The sequence below is a fragment of the Paroedura picta genome, chromosome 9 (assembly GCF_049243985.1).
Source record: "Paroedura picta isolate Pp20150507F chromosome 9, Ppicta_v3.0, whole genome shotgun sequence".
Lineage (NCBI taxonomy): Eukaryota > Metazoa > Chordata > Lepidosauria > Squamata > Gekkonidae > Paroedura > Paroedura picta.
Genome location: NC_135377.1, coordinates 57,933,271 through 57,959,699, shown reverse-complemented (window position 1 = coordinate 57,959,699; position 26,429 = coordinate 57,933,271). Strand labels below are relative to the sequence as shown.

At 40.8% G+C, this 26,429-nt stretch overlaps 1 protein-coding gene across 3 annotated transcripts in view; it reads left to right on the top strand.

The window, feature by feature from the left end:
* ZNF516 (zinc finger protein 516) overlaps positions 1 to 21,747 on the top strand; it is a 122,980-nt gene extending 101,233 nt beyond the window's left edge. For all 3 annotated transcript variants that reach the window (XM_077352922.1, XM_077352923.1, XM_077352921.1), the window contains exons 4-6: positions 3,502 to 3,606; positions 4,518 to 4,585; positions 18,667 to 21,747. In XM_077352922.1, coding sequence (XP_077209037.1) covers positions 3,502 to 3,606; positions 4,518 to 4,585; positions 18,667 to 18,726 — 233 coding nt within the window. In that variant the 3' untranslated portion in view covers positions 18,727 to 21,747. The remainder of the gene's footprint in view (positions 1 to 3,501; positions 3,607 to 4,517; positions 4,586 to 18,666) is intronic.
* The last annotated feature ends 4,682 nt before the right edge of the window (positions 21,748 to 26,429 follow it).

Sequence of the window (26,429 nt, the reverse complement as noted above, 5' to 3'; positions counted from 1 at the left end):
TGAGCACTGGTCAAGGCCTTTGTGTGGCCCAGGGCTCTCTAGTCTATTCACTGTTTCAGAGCACAAGGATCTATGCATGTCATAGGATGTTAGACTGTCCTTCAGGCACACAGGGCCCAGAGTGTGGTTGGGCCATAGGGGAGCAGACCAGGAAGCGCGCTTGCCCTCTCTGGCTGGGACGCAACTTAAGATCACGTCTCAGGCCAGAAACCTGGGGGTGACCACAGATGCCTCACTAACACTCAAGGCACAGGTCAAACAGGTAGCTGGCCAGGCATTTTACCATCTCCGCCAGGCTCGGCTATTAGCACCCTATCTGTCCTCTGAACACTTAGCCACAGTGATCCATGCGACGATCACCTCCAGATTAGATTTCTGTAACTCACTCTACACTGGCCTGCCGTTGGGCTTGATCCGGAAACTGTAACTGGTCCAAAATGCAGCTGCTAGGGTCCTCACGGCTACACCTTGGAAGGCACATATCCAGCCAGTACTGAGGCAGCTGCATTGGCTACCGGTTATCTTCCGAATCTGGTTCAAGGTTTTGGTTTTGACCTTCAAGGCCATCTGTGGTCTGGGCCCAGTGTATATGAGGGACTGCCTATTGCCCTATGCCCCCCGCAGGGCCTTACGCTCTGCGGCGGCTAACCTATTGGTCATTCCCGTTCCCAAGGAAGCTCGCCTGGCCTCGACCAGGGCCAGGGCCTTTTCAGTCCTGGTCCCAACCTGGTGGAATGAGCTTCCAGAAGAGCTGTGGGCCCTGCGGGAATTGTCATCATTCTGCAGGGCCTGGAAGACGGAGCTCTTCTGCCAGGCTTTCGGTTGAGGCCGGGCAGCAAGATCTAGCCCCCCTCACAAATATGACGGTTGCGTCTGTCATCTGCCCCCTCCCTTTCCCTTCTTAGTGGGCGTGGAATTGGGTTAGTTATATTGAATTTTGCCACCATCCTTGTCTTAACTTTTGTATTAATTGTATTATGTTTTATTGTGCTTTTATTGTTTTAGGGGATTGGTTTTTATGTGACCCGCCTTGAGCCTCGGGGGGGAGGTGGGATATAAATTTAATAATAATAATAACAATAAGTGCATATGGCCTTAAAGGTCGAAACCTTGAACCTGATCCAGTACTCAATTGATGCAGCTGCCTCAGTACTGGCTGGATATGGTCCCTCCATTGTGTCTTGGTAAAGACCCTAGCAGCAGCACTTTTAATGAGTTATAATTCAGATACCAATGACAAATGGCTAAATAAATCATTGTTATTTATAGAAGCATTTGGACCTCATATGAAGAAATTTGTCTCTCTCTTTCTAATGTGTCAAGATCATTTAAAAATCTACCATACTTGTCATTAAAATATTCCATTAAAACAATTTGATATATTCCTTTTTTTAAAAAAATCCAAAGTTCAAGAAAGATCGTAACTGGGCGAGGCAGTATGGTTGTAAAGTTAAATATTGCATATAGGCTGCTAAAGATGGTGAGCAGTCTTTGGCTCAGTAAATCATTCTCCTATAAAGCCAGGAACAGAGATCTTCTTGATTATGAACTTGAGATAGTTTAATATGTGTGAGTTTTCATGCATGGAGAAAATGTTGATGGTGAATGAAAGAAAATTATGTCAAGGGATGAACATAAGAATAGCCATGCTAGATCAGACCATCTAGTCCAGCATCCTGTTCCACACAATGGTTGACCAGTTACTGTGGACGGCCATCAGAGATGGCAGGGAGATAGAGAATTTCTCCTGATGTTTTCTCCTAAGAATGGTATTAATTGGTTCACTGCCTTTAATGTCCATAGCTATACTTCCATCCTTGCCTCAGGAAGAGAGAGGTAGGGCCAGACATGCCTTTCAAAATAGGCTCTGCCTAGGATTTCCCCAGATAGAGCAGAACAAGGCCTAAGGAGGAGAAAAGGAATGATGTTCTACAATCTAGACATTGAATTGGGTGTTAGACTACATTCATTCCAAAACCAATTTTTGTTTTTTTTTAAGAAAGGGAAGCATCAAAAACATTCTCTGCCCTTGTATCTCTGGTGCTGATCTCAATAGGAGGATTAACAACACTGCTTTCTTTGACGGAGTTCCTTGTCATTGTTGGCAAGGCTTCTCAGTACCAGAGGTAGTGAACAGGTTTCACCCCGCCAGAAATAGTCTCAAGATTAAAGCTAGGATTCTGGAACTCATTCGGAATTAAGACATCCTCTGTCAGTCCTTGGTTGTGTATCTTTGTCATGCTTTGGTGGGATATAATTAAGTGTGTTGATAAGTAGTGAGGCTTCTTCCATTCTAAAATGTTTCTCGATTTCAAGTTAGGTTACAGGTATCAGTTGCTGTTTATCATGGATTTTGATAGTATTTGGATTTTGCAGGAGAAATATGTTGTGTGTGAAGTAAATTTGCTTCTTTTGATATCTTTTTTCATTTTTTCATCGGATGTTTTATTTTTTTTCCCTATTTGCTAGGTATCCAAGGTGATGTATTTTTATTTAGTCACTTTTTCTAAAGAGCATATTACAATGATGATCAATCTGTCTGTGTTAGTAATTTTCCTAATAGTTTTGATGGATTCCAAAGCTTGAAAAAAGAAAACAGACCGAGGATTTAAAAAAAATAAAAGTCAGGACATTTTTATAATGGCAAAGGAAAACATCAAACCATTCCTCAGCTTAAGTAGACTGTCTTACCAGAATATTGAAGAAGATAGTCAAATATTTTGAGAAAAGAAATAACCCAATAAAAGTCAAATGTGTCCTTTTTGATCAGTGGTAAAAAGACAACGGCCAGCCCTTTAAGTCAGATACTGTAAACTGACCTTTGGAAAAAAAGACGAGGTTTGAGTCATTTTCCACAAATGCTAATGGCCTAGAAAACATGTTTATCGAGGGCTGGCAGAAGATTGTGGTGTTGCTACTAGCTCCAAATGTCCGTAATGACACTTTGATTCACAGATGTCTTCCGTCTGTGCCTCTGAGGGCTGGGGTCAAAACTGCACCGGCAGGCAGGTAAGGCAGGGCTAAAGGTTTGATCCGTTTGTGATGGCTCCACTCACTCTGCATTTGTCTCCAAGGTATTGCAGCCCGAGGGGGACAGTCGGGCTCTGGTTCTACTCACTTCCTATTATCCATGTGACTTGTCTCCGCCACGCTGGAGTCACTTTGATTTGCCTGATGTACTGTTTGACAAAGCTGGGTGATAGCTGAAAAGTGGATCCAGCTGCTATGAAAAGCGCACACCTGACATGCCAGTCCTGGTGCGGGCACATCATTGAGAGCATTTTTTAATTCAATGTAATTTATGCATTCTTGCAGTCCTGTGTGTGCCTGGCCTGTCAGCCAGTGCCTAGATGAAGGCTGACAGTTGTCATCCAGGGCCCGAAGGTAGCCTCACATAATGACACATTAGACATACTAATGATGTTTTCCTCTGGCATAATGTTTACTTCTCAACTTTCCTTACTGCTCTCTTCTCCCTCCTCCCCTTTCTCTCCACCACAGGGATGCTTAGGACACAAACACGACAAGGAGACTTTGTCTGCGTAGAGTGTGGAAAGGGATTTTCCCAGCCCAGTCACCTCAGGACCCACATGAGGTCTCATACAGGTACCTCTTCTTGTCTGTCCTCTGAAGGGGATGAGAGGGAGGAAGCCCCGACTAACACATTTTTAAATCTACAGCACTCCCCAAAAGGATTTTTAAAAAACCTTCTCATTTACTAACATTTTAAAAACCTTGGATCGGTACCGCTCCTCTTTTTGTTTCATAAACCAGATCCCTCTCCACTTAGGATACATATGGTTGTGTTACATTTGAGGCAAACCATTTTACAGATTTAAAAACATTTTAATTAGAGAGCAGAATACTCTTGAATGAGTATGCTAATGAATTCTGTTGCCACCAGCACAAATTGAAATCAAGGAATCTTTTTGATCACAATGTAAGGCTTTGTTTTTCTTCCTCGTTACGGTGTACTGAAAGAGGGCTTTTTTTTCCTTTATTTCAAATGAGCCCCAAAGCCTCTTCAAACTGGATTTTTCAGTCTTTCCCTCAGCCTTATTTAAACAGAAACATGATATACTGTGGAAAACATAGTACACCTACCAATGTGTCAAGATACCTCAGTATGAGGCGGTAAGACTATAATGTTCACTTTTTTAATAAAAAAAAAAGTGTGAATGGCATCATATAAGGCAGTCTGATGCAAAATGACAGAGGCCAAATGGTAAGTAATTCAAAAAGAGGGTCCCTTTACACATACACCGATAATTAATGTTGTCAGTGATTGCTTTTTCAGCATTGCAGTCTGAATTAAAAAGGGCAGTGGCCTTAGGCTGCCATTAGCACAACTCTTACAGTAAGTGTTACAGTAAATTGGTATTTTCCAGCTATGGGCCAGTAGCTGGTGTTTTCCCTCCCTCCCCTCAGTGTGGTTAATCTGTAATGGACTCAAATAATGTACGCACACTAACCAAGCTTGAATGTTCATCTGTTAACAAGCCCCCTTGTTCCCACAGTGGTATTTGAGTCTAATGGACTCCGAGGTACTGAAGTTCACACCACCTCCGCAGATGCCCCAAAACAAGTATGTTTTACAATTAATTGGGTATTTGGTTTTTAATGTTGTAGCTGGGGGAAAAAAAGTTGCATAGTGATACTCATCAGTAAAGCACTGACTCTTGAGGTAGCTAGAGTGTAAACGGGAACAATGCTGTATTTGGGGGGGGGGGTTGATCCAAAAATGTATCAGAAACCTTTCCAGTAAAGAGGCATTTTATTAGATCTAAACAAAAATGTTATTTCTATATTGAAGGGTGGAGTCAGGGGAAGGTCATGTGTAAAATGCACATCATAATAAATACAATTGACATATTGATCTCACTAAATCTATCCACTTCTCTGGTTTCTTCAGAGAGGCAACTGTACAGTTAATCTCTAGTCTGTGTTTTTCTGAAGAGTATTCTTATTGCACTGTTATAGACTTCCCATCTTTGAAAGGTGTTTACCTTTCGATCTCTGTGGACTCTGTGTGGTGGTGTGTGTTCCTGTTTTCAGCACAGTGTTTTCCTCTCTTGACAAGCACTTGGCTGTTCTCTGAATTTCCTTATGTTCACCAATGCTCCCAGCTGTCCTGGACATTGTGTGTCTTACCATTTCTTCCTTCCTTGGAACGTTTAGTTACTGCCTGTCTGTTCCAGTCCACTTATTTCTCACCCCTTCTCACAAATCACAAAACTAGTACAAGCAGGTTCAAACGCCATTCTAAGTTAATGAAGAACAAGACAAAGTTTTAAAAAGTGCCAGAAAATCTTTATATATATGTAAAAATTTTAAATTTCAGATTTTGTAACTGATCTATTGTGCAACTACATTGTTAGTTTCATACTAACAAAGTGCTAGTATAGAGGGGATTCAAAATAGAGGAGGATTATGTAGCATTATATATAAAGGTAAAGGTATCCCCTGTGCAAGCACCGGGTCATGTCTGACCCTTGGGGTGATGCCCTCTAATGTTTTCATGGCAGACTCAATACGGGGTGGTTTGCCAGTGCCTTCCCCAGTCATTACCGTTTACCCCCCAGCAAGCTGGGTACTCATTTTACCGACCTCGGAAGGATGGAAGGCTAAGTCAACCTTGAGCCGGCTGCTGGGATTGAACTCCCAGCCTCATGAGCAGAGCTTCAGACAGCATGTCTGCTGCCTTACCACTCTGCGCCACAAGAGGCTCTTAGCATTATATATAGCAAGAATAATTATATATTACAAAATTTATAAAATATTTCTCCCCAGCATCCCCTTCATTATAATTTTAAGACATCTCTAAAATACAGTGGAGTACTTTTATATTAACATTTTAAATTTCAAATTTTGTAACTGATCTATTTTGCAACTACATTATCAGTTTCATCATTACATATTCAGGATTAAATATTTCACCATTTCTACAGACTTGCTCTAAATACAAAGTTAAATCTATGATATATAATAAGAAAATAAAAGATGTTTCTGCTCAAAATCAACTTCTTTATACATTTATATTCAAAACTTATTTATTTATTTAGGGATTTCTATACCATACCCTTGTGATTAGTCTCGTCAGAGTGGTTTACAATAAAGTGTATAACAGTATATATAACCAAGGTACATATGTTATCAATAAAAGATATTAAAACATTAAAATAAAAGATTAAAATTTTGTGACTTCTTACAATTGCTATCCCCATGGAGGGGGGAGTGAAAGAGGGGGAGGGTGGGAGGGATTACTGGATGAGATGTAGAATCAGTTTGTCTGCTGTCCTCAACCATCAGTTTGGCAGAAGAACTCCATCTTGCAAGCCCTGTGGAACTCATTCTGCTTCTGCATTGCAGCACATTCATATACAATTTTAAACTGTTTCTCATTCTAAATTTGTCCCCTGCTTGCATAATGCAAACTCCATCTCTCCTCGGATTTTGTAATTGATCTGTTTCTCAAATAGCTTGTTTATTGCACCATTGCTACATAGTCAGCAAGTTTATTTTCCCAGTTTTCTAAGCTTGGACATCTGATTTTCATTTTGTTGTGTAGATATATTTGAATATCTCTTCCAAAAAATTTGGTATTTTATTAGGCAGTATACCTATGAGCATGTTCTTAGGTTCCATAGGGAATTTAAATTTTAATATATTCTGATTTTTCTTCATATATTTCCTTCCAATATCGTTATTGCTTTTTTGCAAGTTCATCACAGATGATAAAAGGTTCCATTTATAGCTTGACAGTTCCACCATTTTCCTTTGAGATTTTTGTCTATTTTCTTAATGCTTTGGTTTCATATACCATCTAAAACATTTTGTATGAGTTTTCTCTTAATGACTGCCTGGCTGTAAATTTAATTTCTTTTCCCCAGAACCTATAGTTGAGGCCTAGAAATAACATGAAGAATATGGTGGCCTCCCTGTCTGAAAGTCCACCTCTTAGACAAACTCTCTAAGAACTCCACATGCACCCCTAGTTCAGTAACCATCCACGTAAAGAAGAGGTGCTCATAAGTTTTAAACTATTTGGCTTATTTAATTTAATGATTGAGCCCATGTAGCGCTCTTGTTCCTCTCTGTTGCTTTTATATGTGCTAAAATAGCCATGAAAGGGTGTGGCTGTTTTGGCACTTAATAAAGGCATGATGGAGGTGGGTAAGAGGCAAATGTGCATCAGCCTACAGCACTGTGGGTCCAATCAGGATCAGAGACTCACGGTTTCCTTGTGGTTTCCTTGTAGCTGCCATGAGGTCTCGTCAGGTCTAGTCTGGCTCTATGTTTCTAATTGGAAGGATGTCATATAAACCTCTTGTCAGCTTTGATAACTGTAGGGGAATTTTTGAGGTCAAAGACACACAGGAGTTGTGCCTTGAGGACTTTAGCCTATCAGAACAGGTAGTTGGGCACAATTACATAAGTAGAATATGGACTAAGTAATTTTCTTTCTGTGCATACACTGTAACTGAAGGAAGGTCATGTGCACATGTCTCTTCAAATAGAGCTTCCATGGAGCAAATAACCTGTGCCCTGGCCACACCAAGGGAATTTTCGGTATCCTGTCAAATATTTCCATGGCCTTATCATTAACTACTAGGAATGGTTGTTGAGGATTTGGAAACTTTTGACATTTTAATAACAAGAAACAATTCAAAAATACTTTGAAAATTGAAAAATACAAGGTAAAGGCCCGTGTAGTGCAATGCTTCTGTGTCCAACTGTAACCATTCAGAGCGCCCGGGACAGTCAAGAACAAAGTAAGATAAAGAGTACTATTGGCCTCTGTAAACATTATCAGATTAATTTAATCAAGAATCAGATATATTAATTATAAGGAAACTTTGTATTTGCTGGAAAGCTGTGAATGTTTAAGGAATGGGGGCATAATAAGCACTGACATAATGTTGTAACAAAATAGGTAAAAATAAAGGATGCAATTTCTGCCTAATTTGCTTGGTGAAATTCAGCATGAGTTGGTGGGATCTAAGCAGTCTTTCTTTACTGAATTAACTTCATGAACTAAATTCAGTGATCGTTGGGTGTAGGGACTGTGCCTCCTCCTGCTGTTCCTAGCAATCCTTTCTAATTCCTTGTAAGGGGCCTAATATTCTTGCGGGTCAAGGGGCTGCGCTGAGGAGGGAAAGGGGACAAAATCCTTTATGTCTTCTTCAAGTGCTCTGTTGATGGAATATGGAGCAAGGGTGATTGTGCCCCATTATTCCTCTTCAGTCCTGCTAATAACCAGCATGTGTATCATACAAAATGAAAGATTTTGTGAGAAATTGCTCAAAGTCTAGAGAAGTGCCATATGAATTTGGCCTGCAGAGTAGATAAGAAGGAACAGACATTGTAGAAACTCACCTTAGTAATGCATTGGGTTTCCCATGGTACAAATTTCTATTGAAAGCAGTATTGAGAGTAATTTGCAAATAAAAGAAAAAGGCCAGGGTGTATCAGTCACAGGGTGGTTGAAGTCCTTTCTGTACAGGTTCTAGGTGCTTGGCCATCTGCAGCACTCAGTGTTCTTGTCTCCTCTTTGTCACAGCTGTACTTTCTTTTCACATTATGTATCTTGCCTTTCCCAGTGTTGTTTTTGGTAATTAAAATGCAAATATTAACCATGTCTCCTGTCATCTTTATTACTGCCGTAAACAATAATGTACTCTTTTCTCACTCTCACTTTCTACTTCACTCTCAAAGGCAGGAAGGGGATTTCAGTGCCTCCCATCTGTCTGGTAGTGTCATTGTTTCTCCATTGAAAACATCTCTGTGTTAATTGAATAAAGGATGGTTCAATTGGAATTAGATTGTTGTACAATAATGACTCTTAAAACTGCGGATACAATTGTGCTGCCACCATGTCTGAGAATTTTGATGAACTATGCACGTCCTCATCAGTCCCACATAGCTTACACAGTTCTACAGGGCCTGCAAGAATCTCTTCCACCAGGCATTTGGTTGAGGCCAGTGCAGAGAAGATCTTTGGGGCCCTCCTCAGCTTAGCCAGACTAACCCCTACTATATTCTGCCACCCGAGGTGCAGTCGGGGACTGTTGACCTGAGGGAGAGGAGGGTGGGTTAGGAATTTTAGCTACTTGGGGTAGACTGTAAGGGTGGGTTTTAACTGGGATTTTAATTGGGATTTATTGTGGGGCTTTTTATCTTGTAACCCACTGCAAGCCAGCTAACCCTCTGAGTAGCAGGAAGCAAATCAAAGATCTGCAATTGTCAGTTTTGCCAAACCTGACAAACCTGTGAAATATTATTAGCTCTTAACATTGGCACTTCCAGGTTTAATCATTCTCTTATAGTGCTGAGAAAAATGTATAGTAATTTTAAAGCTCAAATAGGACAAAATACATTTCACTTAAAAATCAGAGATTTGAATACCAGACTCATATTATCTGTGTGTGATTGATTGTGTATATTTATTCACCTCAGTTAGATAGTTGACATTGAAAGTGAAATGGTAAGGATGATTTCACCGAATTTGTCAGGGAATAGGATAGGACTAAGCGAAGAAAGACTGAAATATATACATTAAGCACAATAGGTGATAGATACATTTATTAAAATATGGCTCCCAACCAGCTACAAAACTCACAAGGCACAATAGGTATAACAGAAGTCATCTTCACAAACAGTGCATAAAATAGTTTTGTATTTCTCACATTTATAAATCAGACCTAATAATGATATTAGTTTGAATGTCCATTTGATATAAAAATTACTTTTCCTAACATTGTATTCTGCTTTAATTTGAATTCACTTGTGTGCATAAACAATACTTGCAAGAGGCTCAAAGCTAATGTTATGAGGAAAATTTATAGTTCCTGGAATCCCAGCACCAATGATGAAGGGTGAACCCCAAAGACCATAAAGATCTAAACTAGAATCTGAGCCATGAGGTGCAGTGGAGAGTTGTTCTGAGTTCACTACATCACCACAAATTTATATGAATTGCAAAGTTATTACTAATCAGATAATAAGCCCAGATGCGGAAGTACCATGTCAGGATCACCTATTGGTACCAGGGCACCCCCAAGCACCCATTGTGTGTTTCTGGGGAATTGTTGGATTCATAGAGAAATTTGTACTGCTAGCCGGCTGTGATTATTAGTTGAGCATTTTGAGAGAGAAGTCTCTGGATTTTGCAGAGAGATCCTGGTGCTGCCCACAAAAGTCAAGATGTTCTTTTTATAATAAATACAAACCTTAAAATAAATGATCAATTAGTCATGCTGTTCTCAAAAACTTCCAATGAGAAATATCCTTAGCCATGGTTCCTCTATATATTTGTGAAACAGCCTGGGTGGTGGGACGTGTCTGGCTGTCCATGTTTGAATAGGGCCAATCAGGGACCAGCCAGCAATGCTGGCTGCACCCTGATTAGCCCTGCCCCTTGGTCCCTCCCTCCCTGGACGCTAGCCACGTTCCTCTCTGACACGCCAGAGACAGAGAGAGACACACACAGAGCCCTGCCAGACCCAACAAGAGCCCTCCTATCACTCCTGTTGCGAGGGAGGCAAAGAGAAGACACAGAGAGAGCTTCCCCAAGCTGCTGACAGAGAAACAGAGAGAGCCACCCCTGCTGCGATAGAGGGAGAGAGAGAGAGACAGAGAGAGCTGCCCCCAACTGCACACCAGCCCTCCTTAATTACCTGCTATGAGAGGGAGAGAGAGACACACAGAGAGATTTGCACCTCCCGGTGTCCCCTGGGTCCTAGCGCCCATTGTATTCCTGCTTGCAATGGGCTTTCTTGCTAGTAAAAGATATAATTGAAATAAATTGGTATAGAAGAATGGCTTCTGCTAAGATATTCTTCAGAAAAAATTTTTAGAATACATTTTGGCTGTAGAGTTGAACACACTTATCCAAATTGTTATCCAAGCAGGTAAGTGTGTGCGATAATAGAATAATAAGATCAAAAGGAAGTTACTACTAAATCTTATTTTTGACAATTTTTTCCTTTCATAGTTAAGTGGTGATGTATATAAAAGTAGCAAGGAAACCGATCCCCATCAAATGAAACTAGCAACTTCAGTATCTTCAGCAAAAGCCCTGTTTATGACATTTCAGTGTCATATGGAATAATGCCTCATTTTTCTATGAGTTTTTAAATCTCTGTTTATTTCTGATTATTGCAAATATTATTTTTAAATAATTGTGTGGAGTTCAAGAATTCCAGTAATCAAAATAATATATGATGAGCAAATAAATGACAATTTGTCTTCCAAACTGCTATTAATATTTTTGTACAGACAACATATTAGTAAGATTATGTTTACATTATAATAGATTGTCGATGATGTCTAGACACAGCAGAACACATCCCAGCAACTTTTTAATTTTTAAGATTAATTTGTATGCATAGTTAATTGCTTCAATGGGATTCCATGTGGGATGCGTAAGAGGTGTTGTTTCATAGGTTCCTGCTCACTACATTGCACCAAAAGTATGGTGTGTATAGGTGCAGTTGCACAGATTACGTAGTATTTAGAAATAATACAGAGTATACCTTTCCAGTGTATAAATGTGTATGTGGGCTATATACACAAAGAATGAGGAAGAAATGCAACAAGTTAATGCAGATATCTCAGAAATGTCATCATGTTCCAAATTATTGCATTTCCAAAGACAAAACTAAAACAGAAGGCTAAAGATAATTAATTTCCATCTGAAAAATTCCTGATAACTGAATCATTTTATGCACATTTTTAAGCATCAGAATTTTGCTTTGTATACTGAAAGATCAATGTGATGTAGTAGTTAAAGAGTTGAACTGAGAGCTGGAAGGCCAAGGTCAGTCAGTCAGTCAGTAACCCTTTATTGGCATAAATGGAAGGCCCAGGTTTAAATCCCCACTCCGCCATGAATGTTTACTGGGTGACCTTGAGCCAGTCACACACACTTTGTCCTACCTCACATGATTATTATTGACATACTCAGCCTATCCTTCCTCATAGGATTGTTGTGGGGTTAAAATGTAGAACAGTGTAAAGTGAATTAAGGAGAGAAATAAATAAGAACATAACAAGAGCCCTGCTGGATCAGACCAGTGGGCCCATGTAGTCCAGCATCCTGTCTTACAAACTGACTAGCCAGTTTCTCTGGAAGTCCAATAACAGCACATAGAAATCAAGGCCTTTCTCTGATGTTGATTTAGAGGTTTACTGTCTCTGAACATGAAGGTTCCCTTAAGTCACCATGGCTAGTAACCACTGATAGATCAAGTCATGATTTTGTGTAACCCCCTTTTAAATCTCTGTCTGTGGCTCTCTGTCTCTAAATCCTCTGAATGTAATTTCCACCATTGGATGTAATTTTAATGACTTTCTCCATAAATATGTATTTCCTTTTGTCCATCCTGAATCTACTGTCCATCAGTTTTATTGGATGCTCTCAAGTTTTAGTATTTCGGAAGAGCGAGAAACCTCTTTTCACCCCGTCCATAATTGTATAGACCTCTATCATGTCTCCTCTCAGTCATCTAATTTCTAAACTGAGAAGTTCCAGACTCTTCAGCCTTTTCTCCTCAGGAAGGTGCTCTACCCCTCAATCATCTCAGTTGATTTCTTCAGTACTTTTGCCAGCTTGTTGTATGATATGTGATCAGAACTATATACAATATTCCAGATGAGATCACATCAGGGATGTATACAGGCGCATTATAATATCCACTGTTTTATTTTCAATCATTTTCCTAATAATCCACAGCACAGACTTTGCATTTTTATGGTTGCAGTGCACTTTCATTGAACTTGATCACAACACTGCTCAACCTAGTTTCTGATCATTCATGAATAAATTGAAAAGTACCAGTTTCAATACCAATATTTGGAAGAACCCCTCTGCTTGTTTCCTGCCATTATGAGTTCCTCCTCTTTGCTTCCTGCCATTTAACCAAGTTGATGATGTCATCCGTTCAGTCATGTCCAACCCTCGGTGATTCTATAGGAAAGTCTTTGTCATGTGCCCCTGTCCCTGCCTGCTTCTTTTAGTTGGTTCATTGTCATCCCTGTATTGGCTTTGATTGTGTCAAGCCTTTGACCTTTAACCAAGTTAGCCAAGGTTATATCCCATCACAGCAAAGTTTACCCTGGAGTTTTTGGTGAGATACCTTGCCAAAAGCCTTTCAGAGTCCAAATATATAATGTCTAACAGGTCATCTTTGTCTACATGCTTGTTGACTTTCTGAACTCCCAAAGGTTGGTGGGGTAAGACTTCCCTTTGCAGAAGCCATGCTGATTTTCCCTCAACGGGCTTTGTCACTCTAAGTGCCTAACAATTCTATCTTTGATTATAATTTCTACTAATTTGCCTGGGACAGAGGTCTATAGGTCTATAGTTTTCTTGTTTCCCTCTGGGCCCCTTTTTAAAAAATCAATGTAACATCTGTTGCTCTCTAGCCTTTAGGTACAGTGGATGAATTTAATAATAGGTTATATATAAAGGCTAGTAGATCAATAATCTCACATTTGAATTCCCTAAAGACTCTTGGGTGTATGCCATTGGGAACTAGAAACTTGTTTTTTAATTGTTCTAGTAGATCTGGAATTTCATCTCTTGTCACCTCAATTTGTCCTAGTTCTTAAGACTCTTCCTGAAAACAGTGACTGTGGCATGGGTACATACCCCACACTTTCTACACTGAACACAGAAGCAAAAAAATTGTTGAGTCTCTCTGCTATCTCCCTATCTTCTTATAGCAATCTATTTATTCCTTGGTCATCCAACAGTCCACCTTTTCTCCGGATGGTTTCCTGCTCTGAATATATTTAAAGAAACATTTATTGTTTATTGTGATAATTTGGAAATGGTGCCATTTTTAGTGCCAGTTATTATTTTTTCATCACACGCAGAAACAGTTCAGAGCTAAGTTGCCCATTTGCAAATTCGTTTACTATTTTGCATTGAAAATAGAGTACAAGCTAATAGGGTTACATTTGGCTGTGCGTGCTACCAAAGTTTATGCTGCCACATGGGAAAGCAATGTGAAGTCTGAAAGGTACATTTCATTATCTTATGTTTGGCTGCAAAGGATTGAGCAGCAAAACTGCATGCAGTTTGTGACTCGTCAGTTTAATGCCCTGAACCAACCCTGTAGATTTCCATGTTCCTCTGCAGTTTATTTTGGGTTGGCCTGGAGGAGAATCATGATTGTCCTCACAATCAAAGTGGCACCCTGGGATCATGCAGCTTATTTCTTGATAAACTAATACAGTCATGTGAGCTGAACCTCTTAAGAAATGTGTGGGGAAAAATGTTTTGTCCCTTTCCCTCCCCGCTCGCAAAGGCAGTGGCCCAAAGGGCTTGAACTTCAACTGTGGCTCTGTCCTCTGATTGCACCGACATGCTTATTTAATCAGAGGCACTCAATTTGGTTTGGAAAAAATGGATGTTCTAATGCTTACTAGCAGCATGTGCTGGCAGTTTTTATGACCATGCAATCAAACGATGGTTTAAAGCCCACTGAAATAGCCCTCAGTTTCCTGGCATCTTTATATCTGGCATCTTTAGTGGAGACTCCGCATTTCAGTGTAAGTCCCTGCCTGTAATGACTGCAGTTCATCTCTTTCCCACATAACAGGTAAACTTTCCTCCAAACTTTCCTTTTAAGTCTTTCTGGCTGCTCATGTCTCTTTAGCACTTTCCTTCACAGAAGATAATTGCATTTTCTAATTTAGCACAGAGAGCAATGGTCTCATTTTACTTACATGCTTGTGGAAAGGCTTGTTAGCTGTGGCCCTCTGTTCTGAAGTTCTGCCCAGAGAGAATTCTGCTAACTTGGTCTGCTTTGAGAAGAATTCTCCCACACACCCCGCCCCCATATACACACATTGCCTCAGCCTCTGGCCTTCATTTTGCTCTCACGTTGTGGGACAGTGATACCTCTTTCATGTTTCTTTGAGATTTGGTTTTCCTCAGTGGGTGGATTACAACTGAACCTCTAGGGCAACCCTTATTACAAAATCACTGAGTATGAAGGTTGTCCCACATAAGTACCCCTAATTATACCTTCAGGGCAGTGTCCTTTCTTCCTTATCTCCCCATCTTTTCTTCTCTTTTCTTGACTATTCTTTCCCAGAGAAATTGGAGCAAGCTGTTCCTTTTCCCTTCCACTATAAAGGAGCTTCCCCATACTGCCATGGGTACCAATATCCTTATACAGTGTGATGTTGTGTGGTTTATTTTTTAATTTAAGCACAAATGTCCCCTTTTGGAATTGTGTGTCTATCTTTTGGGCATAATGTAGCCATGCAAAAATATAAGACATCTTTCTTACTTTATTGCAAGAAACCCAGCATCCAACTAAGGAAGTTTTATCACGTCTTTCACTCAGTTACCGCTTCCTACATTTCAAATATACTGCATTCTGCGCAGCAGTTTTCCCTCCACTTCCCCACCCCCTTAATTTTGTGGCAAATCCGCCCGACTCACTGCAGACTTTGACTGGTAAATGTCATGAATCTTGGGCTTGTTTTAATTAGGATTTTTCTACATCTATTAACAAAAGAGAAGATACTTAATACATTATGTCATGGGCTCTTCTTGAACTCTTTCCAGGCAGCCATAGGCATAACTTGAAATTTACAGGGAATATTTGTAAATGGGTGTTGCATCTTATGTTGTATTAATGTAAAATGGTCTGTTTCCCTTGATCAAGGCTTTAGCTTAAGGTTAATATATGAATGTAAGATGCCTCTTGCTATATAGTTTTAACGATCAAGAATGTAAGCCACATTGTTTAGACAGTAGTAGTTGAAATGCTGTTGCCTAGGAGCTGTAGGGTTCCATTTATTCATGACTTCATTTGGAAGTTCAGTTGCTTATAGACTAGTCCACGTCCATTTCCAACATGATACATTCACTTTCTGAAAATCAGATGAAGTCTTATGTTTGGATGTGCCTGTACCATTCCTTTTCTTTTTAGCTATACAAACCTGAATTGTTCAGGCATTTTCCTAAGCTCTTTTAAAGAACATATAAAAGCCCCACTAGATCAAATCAGTGGGCTATCAGTTTCATACAGTGGCCAGCCAGTTTCCCTGGAAGGCCATCAAATAGGGTATAAAGATCAAGACTTCCCCCTGATGCTGTCTCTTAGCGCAGTGGTCCCCAACCTTTCTGAGGTTGGGGACCGGCAGGGCATTGGGGCGCGGCCCGTGGCCCGCACGGGCCACGCCCACGCATCGGCCGCGCCCGCAGGCCGCGCCCGCACATCGGGCCGCACCGCGCGGGCCGCGCCCCCGCATCGGGCCGCACCCGCGAGCCGCGCCCGCACATTGGGCCGCGCCCGCACGGGTGCGGCCCGGCCCCGATTCCTTCTCCCCGCCCTCCCGCAGTAAGAAGCTTCCCGGGCCGCAAGCTTGCAGCCTGGGAAGTTTTTTACTGCGGGGGGGGGGGCGGAGAGAGGGAGCCGCGGCCCGGCGCCATGGCCTTCGTGGCCCGGCACCGGGCCATAGCCCGCAGGTTGGGGACCACTGTCTTAGCGCACCTAGGTTTATTGCCTTCATAGGCGTCTTCCTTTTAGTCACCATGGGTACTAGCCATCCACAGACCTTTCCTCCATGAATCTACCGAATCAAGTTTGCTTATGCAGGAGAATATTGCTTGCATTGGAAGTAAGGACTCTGACACTTACATTTTGTCAGAACTTGACCACAGCTTTATTTATAAACTAGTATCAATGCCCATTTTAAAAATGGGCTGTGAAAGGAGCGGTAGGCAGGATGGTGTGAGAGGGTGGCCATGGCTTCCTTTGGCCCACAAAGCGGGCTAAAAGGAGTTGAAAGGCCCCCCTAGCCGGTGGCAACAGGGCTTTGTGGCCCGCAGGGAGGTTGTAAACTCCCCCCCACACACACACACACAGAACCCTCCCAGCAGGAATGTACCTACGGGCCCTGTGGTTGTCTCTCTCCTCGTGGATAACAATGGAGGCCACAGCCACAAGGCTTCTAGCAGGCAAGGAGGGAGGGTGGGAGCTGGAGAGGGAGGGCCAGTCAGGGTGGACCTGGACAGACAGGGCCCTGGACAGTCTCCTCCCCCACACCTTGGGGAGGCACAAGCTTGACCATCCCTTTTAAAGATGATCACCTGGCCTGCCCCCTCCTTCATGCACCGTCATGCACCCGCCAGCCACAGCTGGGGGGGATGCTGCCACCAGGCTTCCACATCTGGGCAACGCATCCTCCTCCCAACGCGCATCCCCGCTGCAGCAAAGTCTCCCATTGGGCAAGTCCCTCTCACTCTTATATTGATCTATGCTAGTGGGCACAGAAGCACCTTAGTTGCTGACTGGAGGTGTTTTGTTTCTGGGAGGAGACCCTAACACATTTCATTAACCGAGGAAGCCAGATTGACAGATAAGCAGCTTTTAGGGTGATTACTTGAAGCAACATGTTCTGGGGATGGCTCCATGGATATGAAGTGTCTGCCCATGTGCTAGCCCTATGACAGTGTAAGTTTTCTTTAGCAGTCCATGATCACTTGGTAGAAATAGAAAATGTACCCAACACAACCTATATGCAGTGGCTTCGTGCATGTACAAATTAGGTGGATTTTGTTCACAGGAGCAGAATAACATGCTTCTGCCAAATTATTAGAAGGTGTGTTTTCCCCCTGCACACACACACACACACACAAACACACACACATTGTATCGCTGATTGGCATTTTTAGGATCCCTTGAAATAGAGGCAAAGAGCTGTAGTGTAATTATCAGAAGAATATAAAATGGAGTCACCTTGCCGTTGCCAAGTCCCTTTAAAATCTCACAGCACAGATCATGTCAGCTCTCCTCTCATTGCATGAAAAACAGCTGCATTCTAAGCTCAGAGAGAAATCCAAAATAGTCTACCCAACAAGAAGAACCTATCTGTGAAACTTTAAACTCACCCTTCAATCAGGGAGCTCATGTTGACATACACAGTTCTTCTTTCCCCATGTTTATCTTCACAACAACAAACCTATGAGGTAGTGATCATGCTTGGCTCATGGTCGCCTAGAAAGAGTGGGAGTATAGAGCCAGGCCACCTGCTGATCACTCAGAGTATACGTGCACATGAATTTAATGGAATAGGGCAAGAGGGCTTGAATCTTCACATACCAACCAGTGCCTTTCTGGTGAAGTGGCTGCAGGCAAATGTGACATAAGAGTCAGCAATGCTCACGACCCTGGAATACGGTTTAGCATATGGCACCCGTGAACTTTAATATAGCGCTGCCATTCTTAGCAATTAAAAAAACATCCTACAATTCTGTTATAAATCCCCTCTGTTGCTATAAAATGTTGCTTTCCCTCCTAGTCTTATCTCTATCTTCTAGCCATTCTTAACCTTTTCTTAAATGCTCCTTCAGTCACTATTATTTGCTATTCTAGTATGTCATAGAGTTTATAGGAACTTGTCGGGCTGTGCTCTCACTGGGGATGATTAAAAATAACTCTTGGTGATGTATTAGGTCGCCGTTAATGCATATAATGCTAATAAAAAAGGTAGCCAGGGCTTGTAAAGATGTAAGATTGCTTAGCTGTTCTAGCCTAGAGGTGGAGACAGGGGTAGGTAAACTGTCATTGGAAAATATGAGGAATAATAAGCTGCTGTCCCTCTTCTATTTTGTGCTCCCCCCCCCCCTTTCTTTTCATTTAGGCGAGAGACCATTCCAATGCAGATATTGTCCATACAGTGCCTCTCAGAAAGGGAACCTAAAAACACACGTCCAGTGTGTACACCGGGTGCCCTTTGACAACAGCCAGTACCCCGACCGACGCTCCCAACAGCCGCCGAATCATTATTCCGTCAACCCTATGGAAGAACATCTGGAAAATCTCCTTGCAAACCATCCGGTCCCTGGAGCGACTGTGCTCTAGCGAGAGACCCCACGCTTCGCTAGAAGAGCGACACCTCCAAACTGTTAAATCATTTTTAAAACAAATGAAGAAGCTACACAAGATATATACAAATTGACGTACTAATCAGTTCCCCTGGTTCCTTATTTCCTTTATAATAAACGGTGGAGTTGGCAGGCACCGTGGCGGTACCAGGCATCTATATTAATCAAGATAACTTTTTAGACACTGGAAAAAATTAGACTTTATATGATTTGGAGAGCAGCACTGCAACAAAATCCTCCCTTATGGTTGTGATGGCTTATTTGATATGTTTGTTTGTTTTTTTTAAAGAGAAAAACAACCAAAGTGGATTTGGGAATGTGGGAAGCAGTGATGAATGAAACTGCTATTGGCTGCATTGGCTGTCATGCTGGAAAAACAACCCTTTTTATTTTTTAAAGGAAGAAAGTAAAATGGAGAAGTCGTTCAGTGCTGTGAAAACCAGGCTTGATGAAGGACAGAAGGGGCTGACGAGAGAGGCCATCATTCTGCAGTGAGGTGGTTTCATGATAGTTTGGGGACCACTTGTGTTTCCAGTGGGCTTTTCCTTGACTGCACGCCATTAATAGTATGTGAATATGGAAATTGAAACACTTCTTAAGAAATGATTCTCTTCTCGCTTTGGAAAGAAAACAGCTAGTCGAACACTAAGAAAAAAAAAAAGCAGGCTTCTGTGTTTTGTTTTGTTTTTACTCTCAGGGCCTTTCTATTTTTTTCTTTCTTCCTCTTCCTCTCCACTTTCCTATCAGTGCTACATTCTGAGACCTGATCACAAAGGAAACGTGCATGCTTACACAACATTTCAAAAGAGAAAGATGATTCGATTCAGCTGTTTAAAGCTGCTGATTTGTATGCTTTTAACAGAGGGGGGAAAGTGTTCAGGCAGTCATAGGCCATTAAGGTGCTCTATGTGCCTGCATTTCTGTGCAGCAAGTCAGTTACCCTTTCTAGGCCCTGGTGACATGGGTGGGGGAGGTGACTAATTTCTTCCATAGTGACAGGTCAGTGTTCATCTAATGGGTCATGTCTTGTACATGATGATTACTGGGGTGGGAGAGAAAAAGCTTTATATACCTCTTCTGTAGTCACTCTTTTAAATGCAAGTTTTCTAGGTAGGGGTGAAGGTGGCAGGTTGTTAACCACACAGTGTCTGCAGTTTGGTGAAGAAAAAAAAAATGTATTCCACAGGTATAAATATTTTTCTTTCATTTATTGCTGTGACACTATGTGTGATAGTAATAATTTCAGAATTTCAGATTTTTTGCACATCTAGTTTTATGCATTATCAAAAAAGCGCGCTGCCTTGAAAGAAAAAGATGTTCTGTGAAGAAAAAATTGCAAAAAAAGAAGCTTTACTAGGGTTTTTTTTTTAATTGTAACATTTTTATAAAGGCAGGAAATGGATTTTAAAGAACTAGCATGCTAAATATATTTTTCAAAAAAAGCAATAATTTTACATGTACAGAAATGGCGCTAACCTTTATTACTGGTCAAGAGCAACCGTTTACTTTCTACAATAACGGGAGAGTGCTGTTTTTGTAATCAGTAGGCTTCTTACACTAAGATTTTTCGAAACGTGTATTTTTTTTCTGTTCTAATTTTGGTTTTATTAATCGTGTCTATCTTTGATTTGAGATTCTACTTGTTGCAAATTACTTGACTGTTTGCTTTGCGGTTGCTGATGTAGTGCAGATGTAACATTTGTATGTAATTTACTGGTTTGGGGATCTGGGGGGGGGTGCTTTCACCCCAGTAATTTTCCTCATACACCAGCTGTATGCCAGTGTGCTCTGTAATCCTGGTGTAGCTAAGAATGTCTGTGCAAATGCCTATATAAGTGATTGATTGTAATCAGCTCTTTTGAAGTTACCTTGCAGAAATTCGCATAGACACATTCCATACTTCTGTCCCCTTTCTGTTTCCTGCACCAGCTCCTGCCACCCCCCCCCCCATCAGCTCTTTTTGCTGTTTTGAATAATAATAGATCAATTTGGGATTCACACTTCAAATGTTATTTTTTTTTCTTGATCAAGCTTTTATTTTCTTCATTTGAAGTAAGCAGGCAAGGGTTCAGGAATGCACAAAGGTAGCTGCTTTGCCGATTTGTGTGTTTGTAGTTATTAAAAAGGCATCTGTGCCCCCAAATCAGAAAACCCGTGTCATTTACAGCTGTAATTATTTTGTTGGTTGATTTGGTTTTCTTTCTTTGGAGTTGTGTTTTTGGGAAGGGTGTCCCCCCTCCTCCCCCTCCCCACCAATTTGGAAGAATCCTAGCTAATGTTTAGAATTGAAACCCTCTTCCTGGAGACTGTTTACTTCAGGACCGTCTGACACCGAGAGAAGACAGTGCTGTCACTGCCATTACCAGGGTACTAATCAGCAAAGTTTACAATCATAATTTAGCTACATGAAGAACAACAGCAGGGGAAATCAGTTTAAATAATTATATGCTGTGTATAGCACAGAAATGAGATTTTCACTTAATTAAACAAGAAATGGGGAGGGTGAGGGGAACCGTTGTTGAAGAGCGGCCGTTTTCACATGTGAATCCCAAGCTTTGTAATTTCCTCCTTTTATCATCCATATTGTATTGATTTGTTAATTCCTTTAGAGCCTAGTGCTCTTATTTATTTAGTTCTGTGGGTTTCAAATAGCTTTTTTTTAAAAAAAAAAAAAGGAAACTTGATGATTTTGTAGCATTGACACACTTTGTAAGCCATCTTCTGACTGTTACAGAGACTTTCTACTACCTCTATCAATCTGTTTCTTTTCCTTAACAGGTTTTCTACAGTGTTGCAGTCTAATGTACCTTAGACAATAAAGGGTTCAATTATGAGTACTGCAGATGGTCTATCAGCCATCGCTTTCTCCTCTCGCTCCTTCATTTTGCTTAACCTTTTACTCTCTTAAAAAAGAAAAAGAAAACAGGAAGCTTCCCAGCATTTTCTGCACATTAAAAATATAGTGAAACGATCCAAGCCTACACACTGGAGTAACGAGGTGTTTAAAAACTTGTTAGATTGTTGTCGCTTTTTTGTCCTTCCAAAGGAATTGATAAATTTGGAAGGTTTAATTTGAACATAGTGCATTTTTATGGCACGTTTAGGCAAGAGGTCATTAAAAAATTGTGGGAGAGGAATGCACAATTTGCTACCATTTCAAAACAGTGTGATGCAGGATTGATACACTGGACAAGCAAAATTGTAAAACTAGTACATGACAGGAATTCTTCTGCAGACTGACTCAGCATGGAGATGTCAATGTCCTACATGCCAAGGAAGAATGACCAAGGTGCCTTGTTCTTACAAGAGGGTGCAGATGGAGTCAAACCACTTGCTAGTGATTACATAATAAAAGGAGTAAGGTTAACATTTTTATTGCAATTTGATACATTTATGAAAAATTCTGGATTACAGTTTTTGAACAGACAGATATCACCCAGGTTAGTAAAACTGGATGTTTTTGTAGCATGACAAAGGTGCTTCACTACTCTGATTATAATAAATTAAATAGTAAGCAAAAACCGCTTTTGCACATGAGTGAGAATTAGGAGTGCACAAAAAGAAAATGATATTTTGTGTATATTGAACCTGAAAGATATCCATATTTCCCAATATTCCTGGATCCCAATATCAGTATGGAATTCAGATTTAGTAAATATTCAGGAATGCCAATTTTTTTCATCTCCATTATAGCCTATGGGGACCATTACAGTCAATGGTCCCTATAGGCTATAATGGAAAATCGATCTGGGGATACCTGGAGCTTGGACATCATCTGGTGTTTCTTGAGGTAGAGGCACCAGATTTGCAGCATAGCTGCTGGTGCCTCTTAAAACCTTCCAAAATTGAAAAAGATTGGACCAGAAGATCCAATTCTATGGGTCCCCAAAGAAGGTTCCTCCATCCATTGTTTCCAGTGGAGAGTGGAAAGACATTTAAACTTTAATGGGCCCTTTGAAATGTAAATGCCTTTTGCAAGCTACAGTGGTGGTGTGAGTGAACTCCGAAGGCATTTTAGGGATACTGAGAGCTTAAATTCACTGCAGCTATCCCAGTCACAAAATAGCCCAGATATTTATGAGATGTTGAGGCTTGGCCACTGTGGATAGATGAAAAATACCAGTAAAGTAACTTTTTCAGCTCAGATTAGCTGAATACACACTTCTAGTGAGAATCAGTGAAAAGCTTAATAGGTGAGCATGTTGAGAAGCAATTACCCAATTGTGCTGTACTTTTCTGAGTGAAAAACCAAGAGTGGAACATCCATGTTTCTTGTCCTTCCTGTTGCTCCTGTGTTACATTTTCCATATGCTATTACCATTTATGCCTAGTGGTAGGCTTGCACGTTTTTTCCAAGACAGTTGCAAAGTCCCAAATATGGATGCCAGTGTTTTATTGAAATGATATATCTCATCCCTAACCAAACTACTTTTCTTCATGACCAAAGAAAGTGGTATGTGAAGCTCTTTCAAGAACACAGGGTTTTTTTTTCCTAAGTAGATGCTTGAGTGGATCTATCCTTGGAGGTTGCTGAAGGGCTTGTGCATAGAGCACTCTCCAGTACATAGATTAGCTTAATTGTTTTGCATTGGAGGAGGGGGAAAGGAGAGATGGTGCCCCAAGCCTTCATGAAAGCGCATTTAATATTTAAATAGTTTTATGAATTTCTGATTGCCATTTTGAATCTCTTTCTACTAAAATGTATATTGTGAATAGGGAGGGATAAAAACTCCTGAAAAAGTGCTCTACCAAACAGGTTGTTATAGGGATGGATTTTTCTTTATCATAGAGAACTTGTTCTTCAGCAGATTCATAGTACTGATGAAGAACAGGAAAATCTACTAGCAAATAATGGCTAAAGTCCATTGAAAGCGCATTATCCAACATTTGTGAAACTAGCCTGTTACCCCAGCCTGGCTTGTCATCCCCTCTCCCATTTTTGCATGATTCTTCAAAGTTTTTACTTTCTGTCTGATCCTGCATGATCTCCCAAAACAATTACCTCCATTCCACAAAATGTATGGTTTAGTCACCTTTCTATCCCTTCTTTTGATGACTGATTATTTTCCAACTGCCTGTCAACAGTAGACATCTGGTGTTCCATGAAAGAGAAAAAGGATGAAACTTCAATAACTTATTGTGTAGAAGGTTAGAAAATAAGCCGTAGTAAACCCCCTCTGGTGTGTTCAATGTTAGAGGAGTCCTTTACTCTGTTGTTTGGTCACCTGTAATTAGGGTAATTGAGAGGCAACAGGAGATTATGAAATATCCTCCTGGTATTCGATCTCTAAAACATTCTAACATACTGTTAATGGCAATGAGAAAATGGATGTTTATCATTGATCTGTTCCACTATACATTAAACTTTACTTTTAAAGAGAAGGTCATTTTAAAGATAGGCAAGGCTTTATTAAAACTTTATTTCACTTGATTTGTGGTTTTCATCGTGACAAGTTCAAAGTGCAGGTAGAAATGTATATTAATGAATAAATGGACTAGCATATGTTTGATTTTTATTTGCAACCACAATGTTCATCCTTCCTTGGTTAACTTAAACACCATATCAAGTAGTCAAATAATTTTCGCAGTGTGCATGGATTCTAAAAGAATGTGATATCTGGCCCACTTGAGGTGAACTGTGAGGTAAACTTCTGCCCAGCCTGGCTCTTATTCTCTCCTGGATTGCTTAGTAATCAATTACACAGAAGTTGCAAGCTAGAAAAAAAGGATGTTTGTGTGTTAAAGGTTTAGTAAGTTTTCTGAGACTTAAGGTGATCAATTCCAGCTTGGGAAACTCCTGTAGATTTGGGTGTGCAGTTTGTAGTGATCAGAGTTTGGGGAGAGGAAGGGGCTCCATGGGTTTGTGATGACAGATTCCACCCTCCAGTGCTGCCATTTCCAGGAAACTGATCCATGTAGGCTGGAGACCACATATAATTTGTGGAGAACTCTAGGTCCAACCTGGATATTGGCAGCCTTGATAATGCTTGAAATTGGTTACAAACTTCTAGTTTCGACCAGGCACAGTTACTGATAATACCATGCAATCTGAGGATAGTGAGAGAATGACATCCAGTTTTGCTTTGAGAAAAGTTATGAATTACTTGGACCCTGGGCCACTGAATCCCGGACTAGAGCCGCCACAGTAATTTTAAATGAAACCACAACCTGTCCTTTTAGATTCTCTTAGCCTTGAAAAACTGAAGAAGGTTAATTAAACACTTTGTGTGAGACTCTCCTAGACACCACACTTTATCAGTCTGCTTCTGAAGACAGATTATGAGATAAACATGGTCTCTTGAGGCAAGGATTCCCTAATCCTTACCATGCTTCACTGGTGGCTAAACTCTATTTGAAGAAAAATGACTGTTAAACTGCCATTTGCTCCAACTCCCATCTCTTCTATCAAGGTTCCAAGGGGTCTGATAAGCTTTTATCAGCTCAGTGAACATTTCAAGCAGGTTTAAAGGGTATTGGTAGCTTTTAGGAATTGGGCTGGAGTCAGACCTGTCTATCACACTCAATCTGTATAAATTCTCCTGTTATGTTCCCCTTACATTAGCAAACAGTGTAGCAGCTGTGAAAGCTGATGCATAGGATTACATCTATGTTTGTGAGCTTAAGTTTAGGAGAGTCCATTGCTACTGGGAAATATGGAAATGGAATTACCAATTCCCCTATGCTTAATACAATGAACTAGGAGCATTATGCTCTCTAGTAGGGAAAATACACAAACCTGGAAGACACTTGTGACGGGCAGCACTTTGAAAGTCAGGTTCCAAGTGCTGAAATAATAGCAGCACTTAGCGAAGGGTTAAAAATCTTGACTAGGCAGAGAGAGCTGAGTGACAGGCTGCTCTGAGTGCTCTGATTGGCCAGCAATGGCTGAGAGGTAATTGATACTCTAACTGTATGAGGAGAGAGGATTCTGATTTGGATGCAGGTTCAGAGAACATTCTAACAGATCCTTACCTATCTCTTCTGAGAAGAAATTCTAGTTAGAAAACTGAATTTTCCACTGACAGCTAATACACACAGTGTCTGGACAACTAGAGCAAATATTTGGGCAGTGAGGTGTACACTTCCAATTTGGGTCACATTGGAAGGAGAATTCTTCTAAGGAAAGAGGGATTTTTGTCCAGTTCAAAGGGGGAAATTAGGAGTGTGTATTTCCTTACACGTGTGTGTGAAAAAGTGCTCCAGCCTCTTCACAGACAATGGGATACTAGTACTTCTAGGAAGGGAGAAAGTAGTGGTACTATTTATTTATACTTCTGTTTCACCCCTTACAACAGGTTGTCTCGGGGCAGTTTACACATAAAATAAGTAAAAATACAACATAAAAGCCCATAAAAACCCTTAATTATACAAAAACTAAGAATAACACCAAGAAAAAGATGACAACATAATTTCTTCAGCCCAGTAACTGTTCCAGCCAGATCAGCGTAGATATTTCTATAATCCTATCCATCTGAGGCCGGTCATACATCTGGAGAGGGATCCACAGATGTCGGTCACC